This window comes from Cephus cinctus, unplaced genomic scaffold (genome assembly GCF_000341935.2).
Source record: "Cephus cinctus unplaced genomic scaffold, Ccin1 Ccin1_scaffold0230, whole genome shotgun sequence".
Classification (NCBI taxonomy): Eukaryota; Metazoa; Arthropoda; class Insecta; order Hymenoptera; family Cephidae; genus Cephus; species Cephus cinctus.
Genome location: NW_014332946.1, coordinates 416,115 through 436,249, shown reverse-complemented (window position 1 = coordinate 436,249; position 20,135 = coordinate 416,115). Strand labels below are relative to the sequence as shown.

Sequence of the window (20,135 nt, the reverse complement as noted above, 5' to 3'; positions counted from 1 at the left end):
AGTTTGAATTAAATATATTGACTAACTACTGGCTCATTCCAATGGACGAGGTGCGATGATTGGCTATCATGCAGCAATTATTACATTCAAGATGCAGTCCCACCTGATACAAAGGGACGCCCACAAGCTGTACTGTTCGCTATGTTGGATACTTTCTGTTAGAATTAACGAATAGCTAAATTCCTATAGATTTGACTTGTCAAAATGGAAAGTTCACTGTAAACAATACGGCAATAGTGGTTACCTTGGTAACCGCGTTTGACACTTGAGAAAAAGTAAATCCATTGCAATAGACCTGCTATTTGGGATTAATAATACACCTTGTACATTCTATTAAAAAAAAAGAATAAGTAATTTTAGTACTGTTACGAACAATAGGTTTTTTTCTTATTTGTTAAAAGTTCTATAATGTCATTGTACTTTGATACAAGAGTACAAAATCCAGAGACAGCTTCTATAAGCACATACGCCACATGGCATGCAAATTATCCATTACTTGCTGTGGCTGCATATTCCCAGGATAAGGGAGGATTTGTAACTATTTGTGACGATCAAGGAGAGCCTCTTCAGGACGTAGAATCTCCTGGACATTCTGTCGCTCAAGTGACAGCGATCGAATGGCATCCAGAGAGGAGATGGCTCGTAGCTGGATGGGAAAGTGGAGAGATACGGGTTGGTAGTTTTTAGATAAAATGTCGAGGCCTTCAATAATTATTATCACTTGCAATTAGGTTTGGCCTGGAGATTCTGGAGCAAGTGAATTCAATGTAATAGTGACACCACATCGAGATCCTATTACAATTTTACAATGGAGTCAGCATGGTGGGCGTTTAGTATCAGCAGATGCTGCTGGATCTATTGTTGGTTGGAAAATAGATCCTAGAGGTCAACTCCTTATGGCTTTTCATCATGAACTGAAAGATTCATTTACTCATATAGCATTCAAATTTGCACCTCTAAAACCTGCAGTTGATATCAGGTACACAAGTTTGATGCAAACTGGACATATACATGTAGAATGATTTATTTAATTAAGTAAAAATGTTATTAGTGGCTTAGCAAAAGCTGCTGTCGCTGGTGACGAGCGAGCATTGGATTTATTTAGTTCCTGGCGACCTAGAACTGCAGCACCAACAGCAATTTCTACACAGCGGGACAATCATGCCTTTTACATTGGCAGTGCAAATGGTGTTGTTTTCTTTGTTGATGCTCAAGGACAATGCACGGAAGTTTTAAATACAGATGGAGCATCTATTCATTGTCTTCTGCATCATCAGACAAGAGATTCTCTTGTGATTATGACAGAGGGTCTGAATATAGGACATTTTCAGGCTGACCCTATTACCGGTCGTCTTACTGAACTGACAAAAGTAAAATCACGGTGTATAATTCATATTACACTTCTTCGTGAAATTTCAAGTAATAATTTCTCATACAATTCATGACATCAAGGTAAAACTAAGTGGCAGAAGTGACATATCCCGTTCTGGACCTGCCTTGTGCTGGTGCGGTGGTAATACGTTAGCAGTGGTTACTGGTGAATTGACAGTAAGATGCTGGGATCTTCATACCGGAGATACTTATGTTTTATCGCCACCAGATTCTGCTACTGGTAATATTGCTACACCTCAGGAGATCTGTACTAGTTTATCTTTCTGCAAAAACAATGGTAATTATTAAACAACAAAGTATAAGTTGACATTTAATTGCATAATCAATTATCCATCAGGTACTTTGGCAGCTGGTACTAATCTAGGTACAATTTATCTTTGGAAACGCAAAAGCAATAATGACTCCGATGAGAATGGCTGGCCTACGATACCAGAATCTTGTACAATTCATGGAACCGTTAAGCAACTTATATGGGGAGCTACTTTCTTGCGCAGTCCATTGTTAGCTGTCAATTGTATTACAAATGTTTTTATCCTTCGGCAACAACCAATGTGTGCTTCGTACAACGATGGAGTTTCTGCTAGTCAGATATCTCCAAAACAGATACTCATTGAAGTTGAAGCGCAGTCTTATACACTGAAAACAGATATACAAGTACAGATTGTTGCTGTCGACAGAGAATATATTGCTGTATCTTCCAGCAGACATATTGCTGTTTATAAGATCAACAAGGATAGCACATTACATACGACGGTTATAGGATCATTTAACTGCGACACTGAGAAAATTCTAATTCACGATAGTTCTTTAATTATACTGACACCCGTTGCCATTCAGTTAAGATCTATGGAAGGAACTATCAATCAAACTCTGCCAACCACACCTGAAGAAGGTGAACCTATAGCTATGGAATTGACAGGACAATACTTGACAGTTGCTTCATTGAATGGAATCCTCAAAATTTGGGATTTGAGTAAACGAGAGGCTAAATTATATACAAGAGCAATGACTGCTTATGAAGCTATCGATGACTTTGCTGAGATTATCGAAGCTAGATGCAACATTGATTGTCGTTGTGTTTCCATAACTGTTGCTATGGCTAATCTTATGCCAAGTTCCATACTTTATATCTGGGATATTGAGACTGACCAGATATATGAATATGACTTTGCGGACAACGACAATGTTAACGATGACAATGATTCTTCGCTGTAAGTCATTGCACTATAAATGGATCATAAAAACTGTGAACATTCTATTAATATCTAATATTTTCATTTAGAGCTTCCAAATGCAAGGGAAGACTTGTAACAGCTCATTGCTGGGATGCGGATGATCCAAGACTTCTGATATGCAGAGCTCAAAAATTAGAGACTAGAGACTCCAGACCCACGTCCAGATTAATTGGAATCGAAGATAAAGTAATCAAACTAATTGATTCTAATAGTTAATAGACATAACATTATTAACATAATTATAGGAAGTATCAAGTTCTGTGGTTTTGGTATCGCTGTTTGCCACTCCGGATCACGGTATCGTTATCCAGGACGTTCGTTCGATTAAGGACGAAAATTGCAGATTACTGGGTGTACAGTCACCTTATATAATAATTTTAAATTCCGAAATTATACAAACTAGCGAGAGCAAAGTGGTTCGTTTATTAATGAGAGATTTCGAGGAACTCGGTGTATGTGACACAGCTACTAAAAAGGCTATATTGGACTTCAGCTTTTATATAAGTATAGCTAACATGGATGAAGCCTTCAAGGCTATAAAAACAATCCAAAACGAAGCTATTTGGAAGAGCCTAGCCAGAATGTGTGTAAAGACCAAACAATTAGACATGGCAGTTCTCTGCTTGGGTCACATGAAACACGCCAGAGGTGCCAGAGCACTTAGAGAAGCGATGCAGGATGAGAGTTTAAATTTGGATGCCAAAGTTGGTGTATTGGCAGTGGAACTTGGTCTGCACGTAAGAAAAATAATAATGTTTCACTTAAAAATAATTGGACATCATTTTGTAAACTAAGAAAGATATTTATTGTGTTGTAGAACGATGCCATACGGCTCTTTCGTGGAGCAAAGAGGCTGGACCTTGTTTGTAGTCTGCTGGAAGCGTGTAATAAGTTCGAAGAGTCTATCGAATTGGCATCAAATGAGAATAAAATTCGTGAAAAAACAAGTTATTATAACTATGCTAAAGCTCTGGAGCAGGATGGTAAAATAACGGAAGCTATAGATATGTATACCAAGGCGGATTGTCACAGATTCGAAGTACCAAGAATGTTACTTCTCAGACCTAGAGAACTGCAAGCTTATTTAACAAACAGCGATGACTTGTTAGTATTTTGTTCAATATTCTTTTATCTTTAAATGATTAAATTACCGAAATAGGTCATTCTTTATTCAGAGAAATAAAAAATTGGCATGCTCAGTATACTGAATCTACCGGAGACATGGAAACTGCTTTGAAACTTTATGAAAATGCAAATGACAATCTGGCCATGACACGTTTACTATGTTATTTGAATCGTGAGGATGAAGTTTGCGAATTAGTAATGAGGACCAATCATGCGGCATCTGCTTATCATTTGGCTGCTCATTACGAGTCAAAGAATAATGTAGCTCAAGCAGTACACTTTTACAGTATGGCCCGAGCTTACACCAATGCTATTAGACTTTGCAAGGTATATTTTAGATAATGATAAAATATTATTGAGATATTCAATCATTTTTGTCCATCGCAGGAGAATGATATGTCAGAGGAACTATGGCCACTAGCTATGCTAGCTCCAAGACAGTCCCAAATAGATGCAGCAAAGTACTACGAAGAGAATGATCAGCCTGACAAAGCTGTATTACTGTATCACAAGGCAGGACTACTACGAAAAGCTTTAGACCTTGCATTTAAGACACAACAATACAATGCGCTTCAGTTAATAACAATGGATGTAAACGCAGACTCAGATCCTGCCCTGATACAGAAGTGTGCCGATTACTTTGTACAAAATGAGCAAGTAGACAAGGCAGTGGATCTATTGGCGACGGGAAAGAGATACATAGAAGCCTTAGACTTAATCGAAGCCCATAACATAGTCCTGACCGAAGACCTGGCAGAAAAAATGACCCTGGAGAAGGCTGAGAACGATCCAGAACGCGAAAGATCTCGCATATCTACCCTGGAGAGAATCGGCGAGATAGCCTTTGAGCAAGGAAATTATCATTTAGCCACGAAGAAATTTACTCAAGCCGGAAATAAATTACGAGCTATGAAGGCATTACTGAAGTCTGGTGATACTGAAAAAATCTGCTTCTTCGCCCAGGTCTCACGACAACGTGAGATTTATATAATGGCTGGGAATTATCTGCAATCATTAGATTGGCAGAACCAACCGGAAGTGTTGAAGAACATAATAAACTTTTATTCCAAAGGGAAAGCTATGGATCTTTTAGCAAATTTCTACGTAGCTTGTGCTCAGGTGGAGATTGATGAGTTTCAAAATTATGACAAAGCCCTGGATGCTCTTAATCAAGCCAGCAGATGTTTGGCCAAGGTCAGTTCGCCACGTGATCCGGAAGTGCACAAAAGGGCAATGGACGTTGTTAATGGAAGAATGTCTACAATCAAACGTTACCTGGACATTAAAAAGTATATACTAACATTATTCTAGTGATTTTGTTGATTTTTTGATTTTCAGTATCGTTTAATAATTACTTTTTTCGCTTCAGGTTGTTCGACAGAGGAGAAACGGAAACGGCTATGGCTCAAGTTCGTCAGTTGATTGATTCTCAGAGTTCTGATTTGGAGCAATCGGTCAGACGCGGTGATTTGTTCGCCACAATAACGCAACACTATGCTAACATAGGAGAGACAAACAAAGCACGTGCTACTGTTGAGGAATTAAAGCGTCTTGTTCCTGGTATAAATCTTAGTTACTACTTTAACGTTAATTTACTGGAAGTACTTGGCTACAAGATAAATGTTCAACGGCAAGACAGTTCAGACAAGGATGACGGTATAGAGGAACTACTTGGAGAGTAATTGGATACTTATAGCTATTATCTTATTAACTTTTAAAAGACGGGAAGTAGATTGTTCGATTCTACATTGGGTCTCATATTTCTCGTACAGTATCGCTTTAGTATATGTATTAATGTTTCAAATGAAAACGTATAAAAGCCGTCAAAAAATCCGCCTGTCTTCTAAAGCACGTCTAAGATTTATATCGGTTGTATAAAAACCAATCCGTCCAATTTGTACCTGTTAGTATATGTATAAAAGTTCAAGATATGAATAAAGTAAATATGCAATTTTAGAAAAACATCATTCAACTTTTATTAACTATTACTTATTCTTATGTACGTATGAATCACGGCTCTGGTTTTTCTTCATTCACTTCTCAGCCATCTTACGAAGGTTTGTATATCCAAAAACAATGAGTTCATGAGTCTCCGTAATGATACTAGTAATGATCTCGAGCGCGTTTACCACTAGGAGTCTTCAATAGACAATAAATAAAAAAATTTTGAAATTGTAGGAAAACAAAAACTTGTGCAACCGCTGGCAAGGAGTATTACGCGCGATTAATATCGAAGAAATAAGAAAATAAGAAAGAAAAGAAATCATTCGGACAGAACGTAATGATACAAGTTAAAAGCAAAGACAAAGTAAAATATTAAATTTTGGATGTCAGTCTTGTGTTTTTATACGACAAATGCTAGACGTTTTATCTCGTGACTTTACGATTAAAAAATACGAAATAAAATTTGTTTTCTTGTATTAAACTCGTATATCAGATGCAGCGCCGCCAGACACGAGATGCGTTCAAGTACGCCATTACAGTCAGAATTGTTCGATTACACAATTCACATTGTTGTTATTTCACGTTTAATTCCTATTTCTTTTAGGCAATTTTCTCAGGCGTCGGTTTCTTCAATGGTGACGCTGCTTCCGTTTCCGTTTCATCAGCCTTGCGTTTCTTGCGCACCAAATGCGATATGTCACTGGCTGGTTTTATAATTTTCGGTGAACTACCGGAAGCTGATGAACTCGCACCATCATTTCCGCTGGTACCTGCTCCATTTCTGCACTCGCGAGCTACCTGGTTCTTGATACCCTCTAAAACGACCTTACAAGCTTCCTCCTTGAAGTCCTTCATGTCTGCAATTTTTTCTTGAATTTCCGGCAGGAGTTCCTTGAGCTCCTTTATCTCACCCTCGATCGTATAGAAAGGGTTATCGCTTTTAGGGGCGTCGGTGGTCTCCTCGAGTTGCTTTATACGCGACTCTAGTAACGTGGTGGCTTCTTTGAACTGTTCTATACTGGCGTCAAAGTCATTGGCCAATGAGTGTGCTAGTCCAAGCTGGTAATGTATCTCGGCGATGGCACGAGGCTCGCAGGGTTCAATCTTTCCAAGAAGATCTAAACAGCCCTGAAGATCTACCAAGGCTCTTTCGTGATTGCCATCCTCCATAGCTATTTCTCCAAGAAGTCTATAAGCCTCGGCCAAGCCTTTCCATCCCGTCGGACCACGTTTTAGTAATATCAGTTTAGCCAGTTCCAATACTTCCCAGGCTATTTGGAGATTATTCGCTTCGTTGTTCTCGTCCTTACTCAAATCTTCTTCATCGTCCCCATTGGCTTCAGCAACATCGCCATTCGTCTTGGACGATTCGCCATTGGCTACTACTTTATTCTCATTGGACTGTCCTGGCTGATCCTTACTTTTGTCCTCTGCCTTCCGTTCAGCGATCTTACTGTCATCAGTTTTATTAGCTTCTTCCGGTTTACTCTCGTCCTTAGATTCTGCACTCTTAGCAGCAACGGTCTCTCCTGTTTCAGCATCTTTCACCACCTCGGTCTTCCCCTGCAAGGTGTCCTTTTCATCCTTGGACTCTGTTTTATCCTCCTTCTCCTCGGCATTAGAATTCACAATAGCAGACTCATCTTCCACCTCATCCTTCTCATCAGCGTTATTCTGTTTCTCTTCATCCCCATCTTCCTCCTCAGCATCCTCCTCTTCCTCGGCATCCTCGGACCCAGCAATACCATCGCCCAGGACACCAGCCTCCTCACGTGCCAATCCCAAAAGTGCACGTCCATAAAGCAAGTATGGTTCACCAAGCTCGTCCGCCAGATCGCCGTGCTTCTGAGTGAGGATCTCCAGCGCCTCGGCTAGGACAGCTACAGCCATCCCGTAGTCGCGCACCAGGAGGTGACGTTTGCCTTGAGAAATAGCCATGGCAGGATCCGTGATAGGTGCATTCTCAGCTACGTCAGCCATCTGCAAAAGTAAGAAAGGGTAAATAAAAATATTATCAGTTACCACAGCACCCTCTTCAATTGGACGTCCAGCTGATACCGGTACTACAAGTTGTTCTACTTTAATGGACAACTCCTGTTGATTTTACCACCAACGATCAAATTCTATTTTCTCAGTAAGCCAAAGAAAAATATCCTTCTTGCACCGCCTGTACAGAAGTACCAGTCACGAACAACATACGAGGAGGACAAGTCTCATCATGACAGAATATGAAAATTTTTTCTTCTCTTAAAAAAATAATACAGAAATCTACCTTAACGACATTATGATCTAATTTCCCTACAGGCTGCGAAAATCAAATGTCTTCGGGTTAGCTTTTCAAATTGCAATCTACATAACATCAAATAATGAATTGATTCGGCATATTCTAATCAAAATGGAGTCTTGACCCCAGCATGATTGATATTCTAATCTTGCGTTCCATCATCGAAAGTTACTATTATTGATTATCCACTGTTACTCATAGTCATTTGCATATTAATTGATAGTAGATACAATATATATACACAAGTATATTAAGACGTATGACGTTTGCGATACTGATATCGGAAAACTTGAAACCTCTGTTGTGATACTAATTATAACCGACAACTATCCTTGTTTGTAACCTTATCACGTGACATTGATATATATGTAATATATGGTTATTGGTTAGAAAAACGAGGCCGATTAATCATTTGCTGTTAACCGATAATTAATTCGAAATTTGAATATCGAAAATCAGCCTAAAGCGCTCTGATATTAAATTCATATTATTTTTCTTCCACACGTGTGTCCCTGGCTGCTTTAAAATTATAGCAAAAAGAATTACGTATTTATACTCATAAAAAACATTGAATCTGTCGCGCTGACGTATTACGTCACGATAAAGTACGTGTAATGCAAAATTTATTACAGCGTATGGATTCTTATTTGCAGAAAGGACAGATCACCCTTGGGAAATATTATGCTGAGGTGCTAGACCATGTTTCAGTACCTAAGGTAACATTTATACGAGAACTTGACGTGTCCTTAGGTATTTCGAATATTAGTTTTAACGATTTCGCAACGATTCGTATTTTTTTTTTAAATAGGTAAATTTATCAATCTGCGTAACTCCTCCTTGTTTAAATATAAAAATATTCTTATCGTACGACTATTTCGATTTGCCCATTTTAACGGTTCCACCCACACATAATCTATCGTAACTATCTTATCGTATGTCGACGCGTTAGCTTTACGCGAAACTGGGGATAAATTGTTCCTAAAAAGACCTTTAAAAAAAAAAAAGAAAAAAAAATCAATCGGTCGTTCCGAATACGTAAAGCGTCGAAATCCGCATTGATTGGTACAGCGAAAAGCAATTGACGATTAAAGGGTGGAGATAGAGAAAATAAAAAAAGGCCAAAAACAAAAATGTCTAAAAATCCATTAGCAACCCCAATGGGTTTTCTCGCGAATTTTTGCTGGTTTAACTTGCAAGTTGTGCAGTAAAAAAATAAGAACGTCATCGCATACCGATATGTTTCGTTAAAAAAAAAAAGACATGGTACAATACTAAAGAGAAAGAAGGTAAGAGGAACCAAATCCTATCGTACTCTCAGCATCCGCAGCATCCGTCCTATCTAGTGGGGAGTGTTGGGATACGGTCGATGGCTGGCGTCGTCGCACGGTAGAGCGAGGGCGCGAGCGTCGCGACGTCGATGCAAGGAGGGGCGGCGAACTCGAATATTCGCACTAGTTCACATCGGAGTGTCGGCCGGTCGCGAAGCATCCCTTACGCGTTGGGGGTATCAGTGGGCGCCTGGGCATGACCAGGGATGGAGCCTTCCCGTGTACCCAGGAACCCCGCGCCGCGGTTGATCTTCCTGCTTGCCACGTTGGCTCTAACCTTAGCAGGTAAATTTTTAAGGTCACCTAATGAGTTCGCGAAGACCTTATTAAATTGCTAAAAAAAATCCATGCAAAATCTCATTCATCTTTTTCTCCCAATAAACACCCTTTGGAATTGCGTGAGCATAGCCCAGTGAGTTGTTTTGTGAAAATACTAAAATATTAAATGACAAAAATATTAATTAACATCAAATTTGATATTTAAATCATAACCAGAGAGTTAATACCTTAAGGCATTATGGGACAGCAATTATTAATACCAATTCGAAAATTAATATACAATGTAAAATTACCGTAGTCGCTATTAATACATTTTAGAATACCAACTCCGCGTGCTCGATCAGTCTGCTGCGTGACGAAATTCTCGTAGTATTCTCGAGAACAATAGAATTTAGCATGGAGTACACACAAACACGCAGACTGTTTCCTTAAATTGTAAGAAAAAAAAATCAAGAAAGGTCGCACGTGACTGTGAAATGACATAACGGGTTCAAACTTTTACATTGCAATTCGGTCTTGAAAGACGCAATTAAATAGTAATTTGAATTTTCGCGCCAACCGATTCCGATAAATTTAACAGCCTGTAGAGGACCGTCGTTATAATTATTATTGCAAATGGCCACCGGTTGAATGTAAGAATAAGATCCAGTCTGCTCGAAGAATGAAGAATCCCATTCTTTAACCTTAAAATCCCAGACAAAAATTCGGCATCGATTGCATTTGATTCGTTTCATTTTACTTGAATACAGTTTGCTGTCTCGTTGTCCTGAATGTTTACATTTTTCGTTTCAGCGACCGGCATGCTTTGCGGCGCCATAATGTCAGATCATTGGGAAGAAATTAGCTGGGATAAGAAAGCCCTAGCAAAGGAAAATTTCACTCCGACCTGGTACCTGGACGGTCAGGTGGCTATGCTGGAATTATTCTCGGGTCATAAAGGTCATTATTTTCAGCCAGCATTCTTGGTGCCAATGCACGGCGGTATATGGACACTCTGTGTCTCCTTGACAGGTCAGTATACATAAGTACGGCGACTAGACGATTTTTCCAAGAAAACAAAATTCCCGTAACAAGATACAGAGTATCGATTGAATGGTGTGGAGTTTGTAGAGTAAAAAAAAAAGGCTAAAGAGCTTTGCATAGTAATGAAGCTCTAAAAAGAATCCTATGAAGAGTGGCGTGAAGCTTGTACACAACGTTGCTCGAAACTATACAATTCTCTATAAGCGACAGACAGTCTATGTCCTTGATGAAATTTTAATCCGGACGATCACAACACAGACGCGTCCCTTCCACAGTGTCTCGGCAACGCGGTAAGTCTTGGACTACGAAAAAAGAATGTTTGCTCGTTGGACAAAAACAGCATTCGATTCTACGACGTAGGCACGTAACTATTTCCAATAAGGGTTTGTGCCGGAGAATAACACGAAGGAAGGACTAGAGAAATAAAATGTCAAGTGACGCACTACAGTTATACAGGCCGTTTCGTTGGGAACAACGAAATACGCGTGGTTAGATTTTCCTGACGAGTTGGTAGGACTCCATAAAAATAAATCGTAAATAGGGTTTCCCGTAGGAAGAGAAGGATAAACGCAAAAGTAAGCTGTGACGATTTTTACTTGATTTTCCGAAAGAGAAAATAGCTTTCATTTTTTTCTTTTAGGTATCTCAACCTTTTTTATTTTTATTACGTAACATTTTTATTCGTAAACAGATCGTAGACGAACAACTGATTTCAGTGAAAATTCGATGTATCTAACACTGTACGACTAACGCCTTGACACTGCCTGGTCATATTGATCGCTGTGATTAGGATCTAAATTGTAGACAGTAAGAGGTTAGGTTGCGTGACCGCGTCCTGGATGTTCCTTTGCAGAAGGTCTCAACCCTTAAATAATCTTGTATGCGGTATGTGCGAGCCAGGTACCAAGGGTGGAATTCTACCGGGACGATAATATATTGAATTAGTAAACTGAAACGCATCGGCTGAAGTTGGCCCCGTCAATTTCATGTATACAAGATAATAGTATTTTATCATATCCAGTACGAAATAGTATAAGACACGAGCGTGAAGTTTGATACACGAGCTGTTAGGCGAGTGCACCAATCATACGAGTCTTATACCCATTCGTACCAGCTAGACACAACAGTTTTTATAACAAATGCTCAAACAAAACGCCGTCTGGCCTTTTTTTTTACGAGGGATGACACTGTTAACTTGCTTCAAAAATATTTTTAATAGGTTTACTCTTCCTTGAAAATATTTTAGATGCCTATGACGTCACTGTCATACATTTTTAGGCAATTTTATTGTCATCTCTCCAATAAATAATATTTTTAAATTCACTCCGGCGAGACATTACGGGGTAATCTTTGGGCATTTGTTACAAAAATAATTACACGTTACCATAATTTTTTAATTAATATAGCCTTCATTCTCATAAGGGGCTAACAAATATTTTCGATAGAGTGCTGTGCTGTATAAAAGTGTAAATTCGGTGAGGCGTTCGTTCGACCTGTGCCTGATTCAATGAAAGACCTTTAAGTTCGTTTGACAATAATTGACGAAGTTCTAATGAGTACAAAACCTAAGTATTCGTGAATGCGAATATGGCTGCGCCGGTTTCACCTTAATTTTTATTCTTCATTGTGTCGGCGTTAATGATCCTTGAGGGTAGGTCGAGAAGTTATAAATTCTTTCCTAATGACCCGCAGTTTTTTTGTGTATTAATAAAAGAGAAAAAAAGGGTTCTTTGTTAAGTTGCGGTCTTTCATCATTTTTTTAGCAGCTTCGATTGTCACTATTCTTTCTGCTTTATTCTTACAATTGATATAGGTAAATCGGCCGAAAAATTTTTCCTATTCCAAAAAAAATCACGACAATTTCGTTACTCGGAAGCCGCCTATCGAATCAATTGACGTCTTTTGTTTTGAGAATATTCTTGGCTCTCAGAAAGGAAATGAGTAATCCATATACCGGAAATTGAACGCTGGCGTAAACTCCATTACGGAAAGGATATACCCTTTGTGTTTCTATGGTGTTTACATAAAAAAAATTGGAACTCTACATAAAGATGAATTTTGGCAAAAAAATACAATGAATAATACGGGCAAAAAAATATGTGTATATGTATACACCCTGTACCATAGAATAATTTGTCAATGAACTTAAATCCCGGAAGTCACGTGAAGCTTCGGAAGTTGCTACAGCAATAAATAATGAATAAAGGTCAGCTTGGAAAAAATAATGAAATTAGCATACTTCCGTAAAGTGACTGAACCGTAAAATGCATTTTACCATGATTTCCGTATAAACGGCTCGTTACGTTATTTAACGATTACAAATATTCCATAAGTACAGATAAGCAATTAAAAATTTACGCCAAAAGCACTTAAAAAATAGGGTAGACGACCGGAATGACTATAAAAGTTGCTAATTCATTAATAATTGTTCGATACGATTATTTTTGAGGACAGTCACGTCAAAAAAGAAATAAATCAGATAATCATCCCTTCGCGTCATCTGCCGAAATTTACTTATGGGAAGCGAGAGAAAAATTGGGGTTGAAAAATATGAGGAACCTAAAAGAAATATTTCTCAGAACGCGTTTTTGCGTTTTAACAAGACTACGCGAACAAATTTTACGGCTTCTCGTCACGCCAAGCACCGACTAACACCCGCAATTTTCTTGTTGTTATATATATGTATATAAAACTTTGGTAATTACGACCAACGAATTTTCCGCCGTTTACGAAACTCAAAATTGAGTAACTCGTTAAACGACACTCGTGTTTCATTATTGTGCACGAATCTATGGGATAAAAATTTAAAAAAAAAGCGAAATTCACACAGACAGAAATTAAATACAGCCAAAGAGCCACGGCTGAAAAATTATCAATAATTCGATTGTAAATAAGTAAATTATTTAAACATAATTTGACTTCCGTTTTAAGTAAGTACGTTACGAGTCTTCCGGTTGTTTTTTTCCCTGAAAACCATATTGCGCAATTTCAATAAAAATAAAAAAAACAATACGACGATCATTACGGATATCGATAAAGTTTAAAATTGTTTTCCAACTGGTCGTTTCATAAAAATAGAATAGCGCGATCGTGTTCGAGTCGGTTCTCATGATTTCTGCTACGTAAACTGTGAGTAGTACGAGGAACCTATAATGGGCTCCTACAAGGAGGTATTACTAGACAGATACTCCACTAGCCTAGACCCACTGAACTTGATCGATCTATTTTCATAGAATTCCAATATTGATTTACGTGTTATTCACGTGCACGAAGTATCTTGTATTACAGATACCGTATTTATGACAATTCCGTTTAGCCACCATTAACACAATTTTTCTTTACAGAGGACGAAATACGGCTATTGGCTCAGATCGGCTTCCCACAGGAAAGATGCATAAATTACCTGACGCCTGACGAGGCTCACGAGGAAATTCGAGCTACTTGGCAAAACAGTGAGTAAAATTCTTGCGTTCGTTGCCTGAAGTAAAAATGTGCTTTCGTCGTTTAACTTCAAAATTTCATATTTCTACCATCGGCAGTTCTCAAACTGTCCGTATGTAAAAGTTCACGAATTTACGTTTTTTTTTTTAAGTCAAAAATACCCTCCGGCGTCACTTTTTTCTTATACAGAAAAACTGAAGAAAAATTTCAAAGTTCATTTTATCATATTGTCTGGTTGTTTTGCTTGGCGCGAAATTCAAACGAGCAGTGACGTAGGCCGATATGAATCACGTATTGTGGCTTGTGAAACTTCAACCCACTCGGAAAGTCAAACTTCACGACACGTGAGGGTTTCGTATCCAATAACGTGAGAATCAACTTGAAAAACTTTCCTTGCGAGTTTTCAACCTACGCTTACCGTGACTCCTGGCGCCCCTGTGAATATGGAGCTTTTAACCTTTGAGCTGAACGAGGTGGGCGAGTACCCAAGGAGAAACTTTTTCACGAGCGGAAAGGCTTCCGCTTCCGCTTGAGAAATGGCGTCGGAAGACCGAAGCAATTCGAGCTGCGAAACAGACGCACGACACGCGAACGTTAACCCAATCTCTAATTGTAATACCGGCGTAAAGTCAGTTAGAAAAATTGTCTTTATTTGCAGGAATGCAAAATTTAAGTATATCCTGCTCTCTGGTCTGTCTAATAATTTTGGGCAGTGCTGTACTCGTGGGATTTTTTGGACTGTGTCGTCATCAGATATCAGCCGTATTGGTTACCGGTGTTATGTACTTACTGGCAGGTAAGTAAACGATAAACGAAGACTAGACGTTCCCGCACCTAATTTATATTTCATTTCATTGTTTTATCTCGTTAATCGTTAACCACGAGTAATTAAAAACACTTGCTACAGACTTGATCACTGAATTCGCGCGTACTGGATAAGCTTTAATTTTCATTTTATTTAAGTAAACTATGGGAGCCTTTCTGTGAGGTAGGTTAGGGGTACGCGTTGTGAAATTTACATTTAACCATAACAAGTCCATGATCATATGAAATGTGAATGACTTGAAATTGTTTTTTTTTTATATTCCTGAAATAATACATTCCTCCTGGACGTAGGATAGACGTGAATCTGCATAAATTTATCCTGACTTTTTATCACGTATATACACGACTACGTGAGTTCAAATGAGTCACAGTGAGTGACGTGGTAATATACGAGAGAAAAAATTTTCAATTAAGCAAACCACACGCCAAACCGCAAATAGGATGAAAAGATTGATATGATGAGGGTAGTAAAGATTTTTAACGAGCAAAAACCAGAAATGTTTAAGCATCAGACCTTTAAGAAATATTGGAATTTGGCGACCGCAATACGTTTTCACGTGTGAAAGCCGACCCCTCGTTTCTTAAATCCTTACTTGACATTTAGAAACGACGAGAACCATCTATAATGACGTACGAAATTCCTTATTGTAAAATTGCTTGCGGTAAATGTTATTAAAAAAAAAACCTGACTCTGATACGCTTAGCTTGTATGACAGATATTTGCGAGATTAAAATACGATGAATTTTCCATTGATAAAATTTCAGCGACATTCGCCCTCTTCACGCTGACCATTATCCACTTCAAAAGAGCTCAAGATCGTGGACCCAGGATAATCGATGGTCCTGAAGATGGCGTCGTAGGTGGACACGTGCCGAAGAGCATTTTGAAGGCACGAAGATTTACGACTTCCTGGAGCCTCGATTTCGGCTGGGGTGGCGTCACCCTCTGCGCACTTGCTTCGGTCGCCTGGATACTCCTCAGTAAAATCATGAGGTTCAGTCCGATAGCAGCCATGATAGCGTAGCAGTGGGAGGCGTTCGAGGTTTAAGGATGGAGGTTGTTGAAGAGGATATGAAGAGTCATCGGCTGGTACAGGAAGACATTATTATGATTATAATGTTTTTGTATTTTGATTGGGGGAGGAGGTCATTGGAGTTTGGACAATTAATTTATGCCTGGGAATTCTTGTTGACGCCATCTTGTGACGATGCAACAACATGGCCGATTGTAAATACACGTATTTCTATATCCAGAGAATTTCCACGAGTGACCAAACAGTATTTGGTGGCTACTGGTACTGTGAAGGGAGAGACTGCCTTTGGATTTATATTTGCAAGTTGAATGGAATTGATTGGGATTATCTATAAGAAGTCAGGATCACCTCGAAGGCGGAAGTTTGTGCTTCCAACGTGAATTATATTTAAAAAAAATAATAATTTCCTTAAGGGAAAACAAAAGATCAGATGGATCCTTGTCCAAAAGAATTTTTTCATGCGCAGCATAAAATTTGAACAATATTCATGACGTCCTTGCGTATCCTTTAGTAATTGTTGAATTTTATACGTTTTCATAACTAAGTGTCAAGCGTTTCGTGGGATGATAAGCGTTAGTTTTTTTAATATCAACTAGTTTCGTCGACGTTGAGCTTCATCATTGTTCTCTTTGAAAATCGTCCAGAGCAGAGCTTATTAGCTTGTACGATTGTTGGTAAAAGTTTAATTGGATTTCATATAAATAATGCATATATCCAATTATGGTTGTTCCATTGAGAGGAAGGTGGACCTGTCGGTTTAAGAATTTTATGAACAAAGTTGAGATGGTTTTCTGACATCCGAGCACACAATGGACGAAGTTTTCACTTTTCAAAAGGACCCACTTCAGGTATCCAAAAACCGTTGGGACACTAAATCATAGAATTTCCGAGCAGCTGACAAATAAAACTTGGAAAAAAGGACGAAGTAAATGGAAAACAGACATTTAAGGTTAGAAACGGGATTTCGAGGGAAATAAGAAATCAATCGATTTGTCTCAACGTTTACCTGCAACCTTTAAACTGGTCTAGTGAATTAAACATCGTATTAATTATAAAAAAATATAATCCAATGTTGTACAATAAGATTCCAATATTTTCCACGATACTGAATACGTCTCTACGTATCTCGAGTACATACGAGGTAACAGACAGGATAGCAGTTTGCAGCTGGAGAAATAAAGCGTTTTCAACCATTAAAAATTTCCAATTAAAATAAAGCAGCCTACGTATCCGCCTTAAGTTGAACGAAGTTAATACGTTCGATTCGTATTAGAAATACTTTCTATTGTAAAGACGATGCAGCTGCTTCTAAATCTTATTGGACTTGCAGCCGAATATGCCGATGTACACATATATGTATACCTATAGGGTACACGCTGCTACCTACACAAGCTACAAAATTAAATAAATTGAATTAACCTTTTTTGACATTAGAAAACTAGTATCAGTAGTATAAAGTATCTAAACTACCTATAAGTGGAATAACCTTGCGTATGTTTACAGTCAATTAGCTTCGCGACGAGTTGCAGTGCAGTGCGACAACAAAGATTGAATAAAGAAAGAAAAATATAAATGAAATCGATCGAGTTCCATGTCTGTCTATTATTATAAACATAGATGGAAATACGTGGAGAAGTAATTTGCGAATAATTTCGTCCATTAATTTTTAAGAGTTTCAACGCTTTCAATTTCGGCGCCAACGGCGGATTCACTCTGATTCCCCTGGTTCTTGGATAGTAGCGTTATATTTTTTACCTGTTTTCTTGTTGTTTGTTAAATTCGCGGCTGACGTGCCATGCCGTGAAATAAAAGAATGCCAATAAATAAAAGTATATACATCTATCCCAGTTATTTCATATTTCATCGCTGTATGCGACCTACTCTAATAAACAAGTACTTACAAATTGTAAAATGTATTTCTAAATCTATATATATATTTCTGGAGGAGTACCAAGTTGCGCAAAATGTCAAGCTTTACTTTTCTCGTACGCGATATAAGTACTCTATGCATTTATTTAGCAACACGTGACGCTCATGCCGTATGTTATAACACACGTATGCACACATTGTGCCATTTTATTTGATTTATACGACACAACGGGATAACCATGCGCACGACTTTTTCCTAGAATATGATACGAGATTTATGAAAATTATAGATATTATTGCGATACAGAATAAATGAAGGCCATTTATAATAGATTCTTTAATCGTGATTATCTATTTAGAAATAATGAATTGAAAGAAAAACGTGTTGAATGCCGGGAAACGGCACGTTTTTTTTTACGAGACGCGAAAGTAGGACAACAAAAGATTAATAGTGGTATAATTAGAAAAAGTTCTTGAGTCGAGAGAGCTTACTGAAAAACGAAGAATATCATAACGTAAGGATTTATAATTAATAATTTTGAATTTTCACTAGACGGCAGTAACTAACCTAAAAATCATGTAGGACTTTATTAACGTACCTCAACTATTCCCTCCAAAAATGTCTCTTGTGCTCAAGGTTGATATTTTTCTCAGTATTTTCACCCTCTCACTGCACTGACTGTTTAACTGAGCGAGAACTCGAAGGAAATATGTATAATACTGGAGCTAAAGCCGTGATATCAAGTTTTCAAAGAGAATCCGTTACACACAACCAGAAACGGGTTCTAACCGGCGCACTACTAGACAATAACCCCCGTGCGTCGTGCGGCAATGTGAATCGGACGACGCATGCGCAGAAGAATCAAAGGACGCCATATTGTCTTGTCGATGAGCGGCAAGTGTTGTGTACTATGAGGAAACGTATCTTCAATGGGTAAGTCAGTAAATATTCTACTTTTCAATAATGTTACTCTTGTTTTTCAGTATTACCATTGTTCTATGTAAAACATTTGTTGGACCTTATACGTTTTAATTATCCGGTTATATTTGTAAATCGGCTCCTACCAAGATGTCCCTTGAAATCGAAATTAGTCTCAAATGTTGCTGATGAGATTGGAGCAACTGCTGATAACTTGCGAATTCCGTCACCGGAATCTATGCGTTCCTTTGATAACTTTTCATTGTCAAGAATAAATTCGATATTTCGTTCAAGCATTCGATGCCTTCTGTCCAGTCGGGATTCGTTTATAATTTCATTAGCTGCTTGTTGTCTTTTCGCACTATACTCGATCCAGCAACGATAAAAATTTGCAAATACATCGTTCCACAGACACAGCTCTTCGACTAAATAAAAAATGTATTATATACTGCTATAATAATAAATCCAATTAAAAAGCACCTTCTGTCACATAATCTTGCTGCTCTTACCATACAACAACAATGTTATAAAGAAAAATATGCCAGCTGATAATCCAGCTTCTGGTAGTAATACATAAGCGGATCTCAGAAGGGCTGGTGCTTCGCACATGGCCATCCCTTGGAGAGTATTTACAAGCCAAGGTATATAAAGATAAGGTATTTTGTATTTATCAGCGCAACACATCATTACGGTGGCCGTGAAACCGGCGATGATATTAGTGGCAAGAATTTTTATTCTCAGACCTGAAAACAAACGTCCGTAACTGACGCCTCTAATTAATTGATTGGTTCTAGATTTACTGTTACTGTAATTTCGATGAAACAGCGAATTAAATGTTCCTGACTTTCCCGATGATGAACTTCCTAATGGAAATCGTGTAACCACTTCAAGGATCATCGAACTTAGACAATTCGCCACGAAACACATTATACCCAGATATAGTGCTGCCACCTACAATATTATTTTTTCCTTGTTGTTATTGCTGCGGTGGTTATAAAAATTTAGTTACCTTCGTTGTAGCTGTATTTATGACACGCGGAACAATTTCTACAGACTCGATACATTCTCCATTTCCAACATTAGTATCCTGTTCAGAATTCATGACGTTTCTACCTATGTTATTATCGTTTACGGTTTTTTTGCTTGCAATTTATTCAACCTGCACAATTTTTCTTCTCTGCTCTCATCGATTCCGAAAATTGTCTTGTTGCTTCTCATAGCATTCGGTGAACTGACAAGCACGTTTTGTCAAAGAAGAAAAAAAAAAGATGGCGAGTTTCAGAGAAATCTGGAAATTTATTAACAGTTGAACATTGTCATTTGCTATTGCAAAGTATTTCCCTGCCTATACCATACGTTTATTGAATTCCTTAAGTGCTTACGAGCACATTAACATTAATGAAAACAATCCTCGTCAATAAAATAGAAGATTTAATA

The 20,135-nt window shown here is 38.2% G+C and overlaps 4 protein-coding genes across 14 annotated transcripts; 2 read left to right on the top strand and 2 right to left on the bottom strand.

The window, feature by feature from the left end:
• The first annotated feature begins 11 nt into the window (after positions 1-11).
• On the top strand, positions 12-5,714 carry LOC107265563 (intraflagellar transport protein 140 homolog). The gene is made up of 11 exons (XM_015735146.2): positions 12-672; positions 732-979; positions 1,052-1,370; positions 1,453-1,669; positions 1,730-2,603; positions 2,675-2,813; positions 2,873-3,364; positions 3,445-3,731; positions 3,803-4,079; positions 4,140-5,041; positions 5,122-5,714. Exons 1-11 carry the CDS (start codon positions 409-411, stop codon positions 5,432-5,434), a joined length of 4,332 nt encoding a protein of 1,443 aa, XP_015590632.1. The 5' UTR covers positions 12-408; the 3' UTR covers positions 5,435-5,714.
• Positions 5,704-18,580, bottom strand: LOC107265570 (protein HGV2). Of its 2 annotated transcripts, none has more exons than XM_015735161.2 (2): positions 18,379-18,580; positions 5,704-7,676 (listed from the first exon to the last, which is right to left on the bottom strand). In XM_015735161.2, the coding sequence occupies exon 2, from the start codon at positions 7,674-7,676 to the stop codon at positions 6,297-6,299; it is 1,380 nt and encodes a 459-aa protein (XP_015590647.1). In that variant the 5' UTR covers positions 18,379-18,580; the 3' UTR covers positions 5,704-6,296. The 2 variants fall into 2 exon arrangements, with proteins under 2 accessions (XP_015590647.1, XP_024938673.1); XM_025082905.1 differs by lacking the exon at positions 18,379-18,580 and adding an exon at positions 15,667-15,800.
• On the top strand, positions 9,325-17,752 carry LOC107265580. 10 transcript variants are annotated; one of them, XR_001537232.2, is made up of 6 exons: positions 9,334-9,593; positions 10,380-10,598; positions 13,955-14,062; positions 14,710-14,847; positions 15,642-15,966; positions 16,131-17,752. XR_001537232.2 is itself a non-coding variant. In XM_015735177.2 (5 exons), the coding sequence occupies exons 1-5, from the start codon at positions 9,515-9,517 to the stop codon at positions 15,899-15,901; spliced, it is 804 nt and encodes a 267-aa protein (XP_015590663.1). In that variant the 5' UTR covers positions 9,336-9,514; the 3' UTR covers positions 15,902-17,752. The 10 variants fall into 10 exon arrangements, 9 of the variants coding, with proteins under 9 accessions (XP_024938684.1, XP_015590663.1, XP_024938682.1 ...); XM_015735177.2 differs by having other exon boundaries at positions 9,336-9,593; positions 15,642-17,752; XM_025082914.1 differs by having other exon boundaries at positions 9,344-9,593; positions 10,380-10,526; positions 15,642-17,752.
• LOC107265549 lies at positions 18,378-19,953 on the bottom strand. The gene is made up of 5 exons (XM_025082922.1): positions 19,708-19,953; positions 19,499-19,649; positions 19,208-19,441; positions 18,770-19,123; positions 18,378-18,688 (listed from the first exon to the last, which is right to left on the bottom strand). The coding sequence occupies exons 1-4, from the start codon at positions 19,798-19,800 to the stop codon at positions 18,813-18,815; spliced, it is 789 nt and encodes a 262-aa protein (XP_024938690.1). The 5' UTR covers positions 19,801-19,953; the 3' UTR covers positions 18,378-18,688; positions 18,770-18,812.
• Between the last annotated feature and the right edge of the window lie 182 nt (positions 19,954-20,135).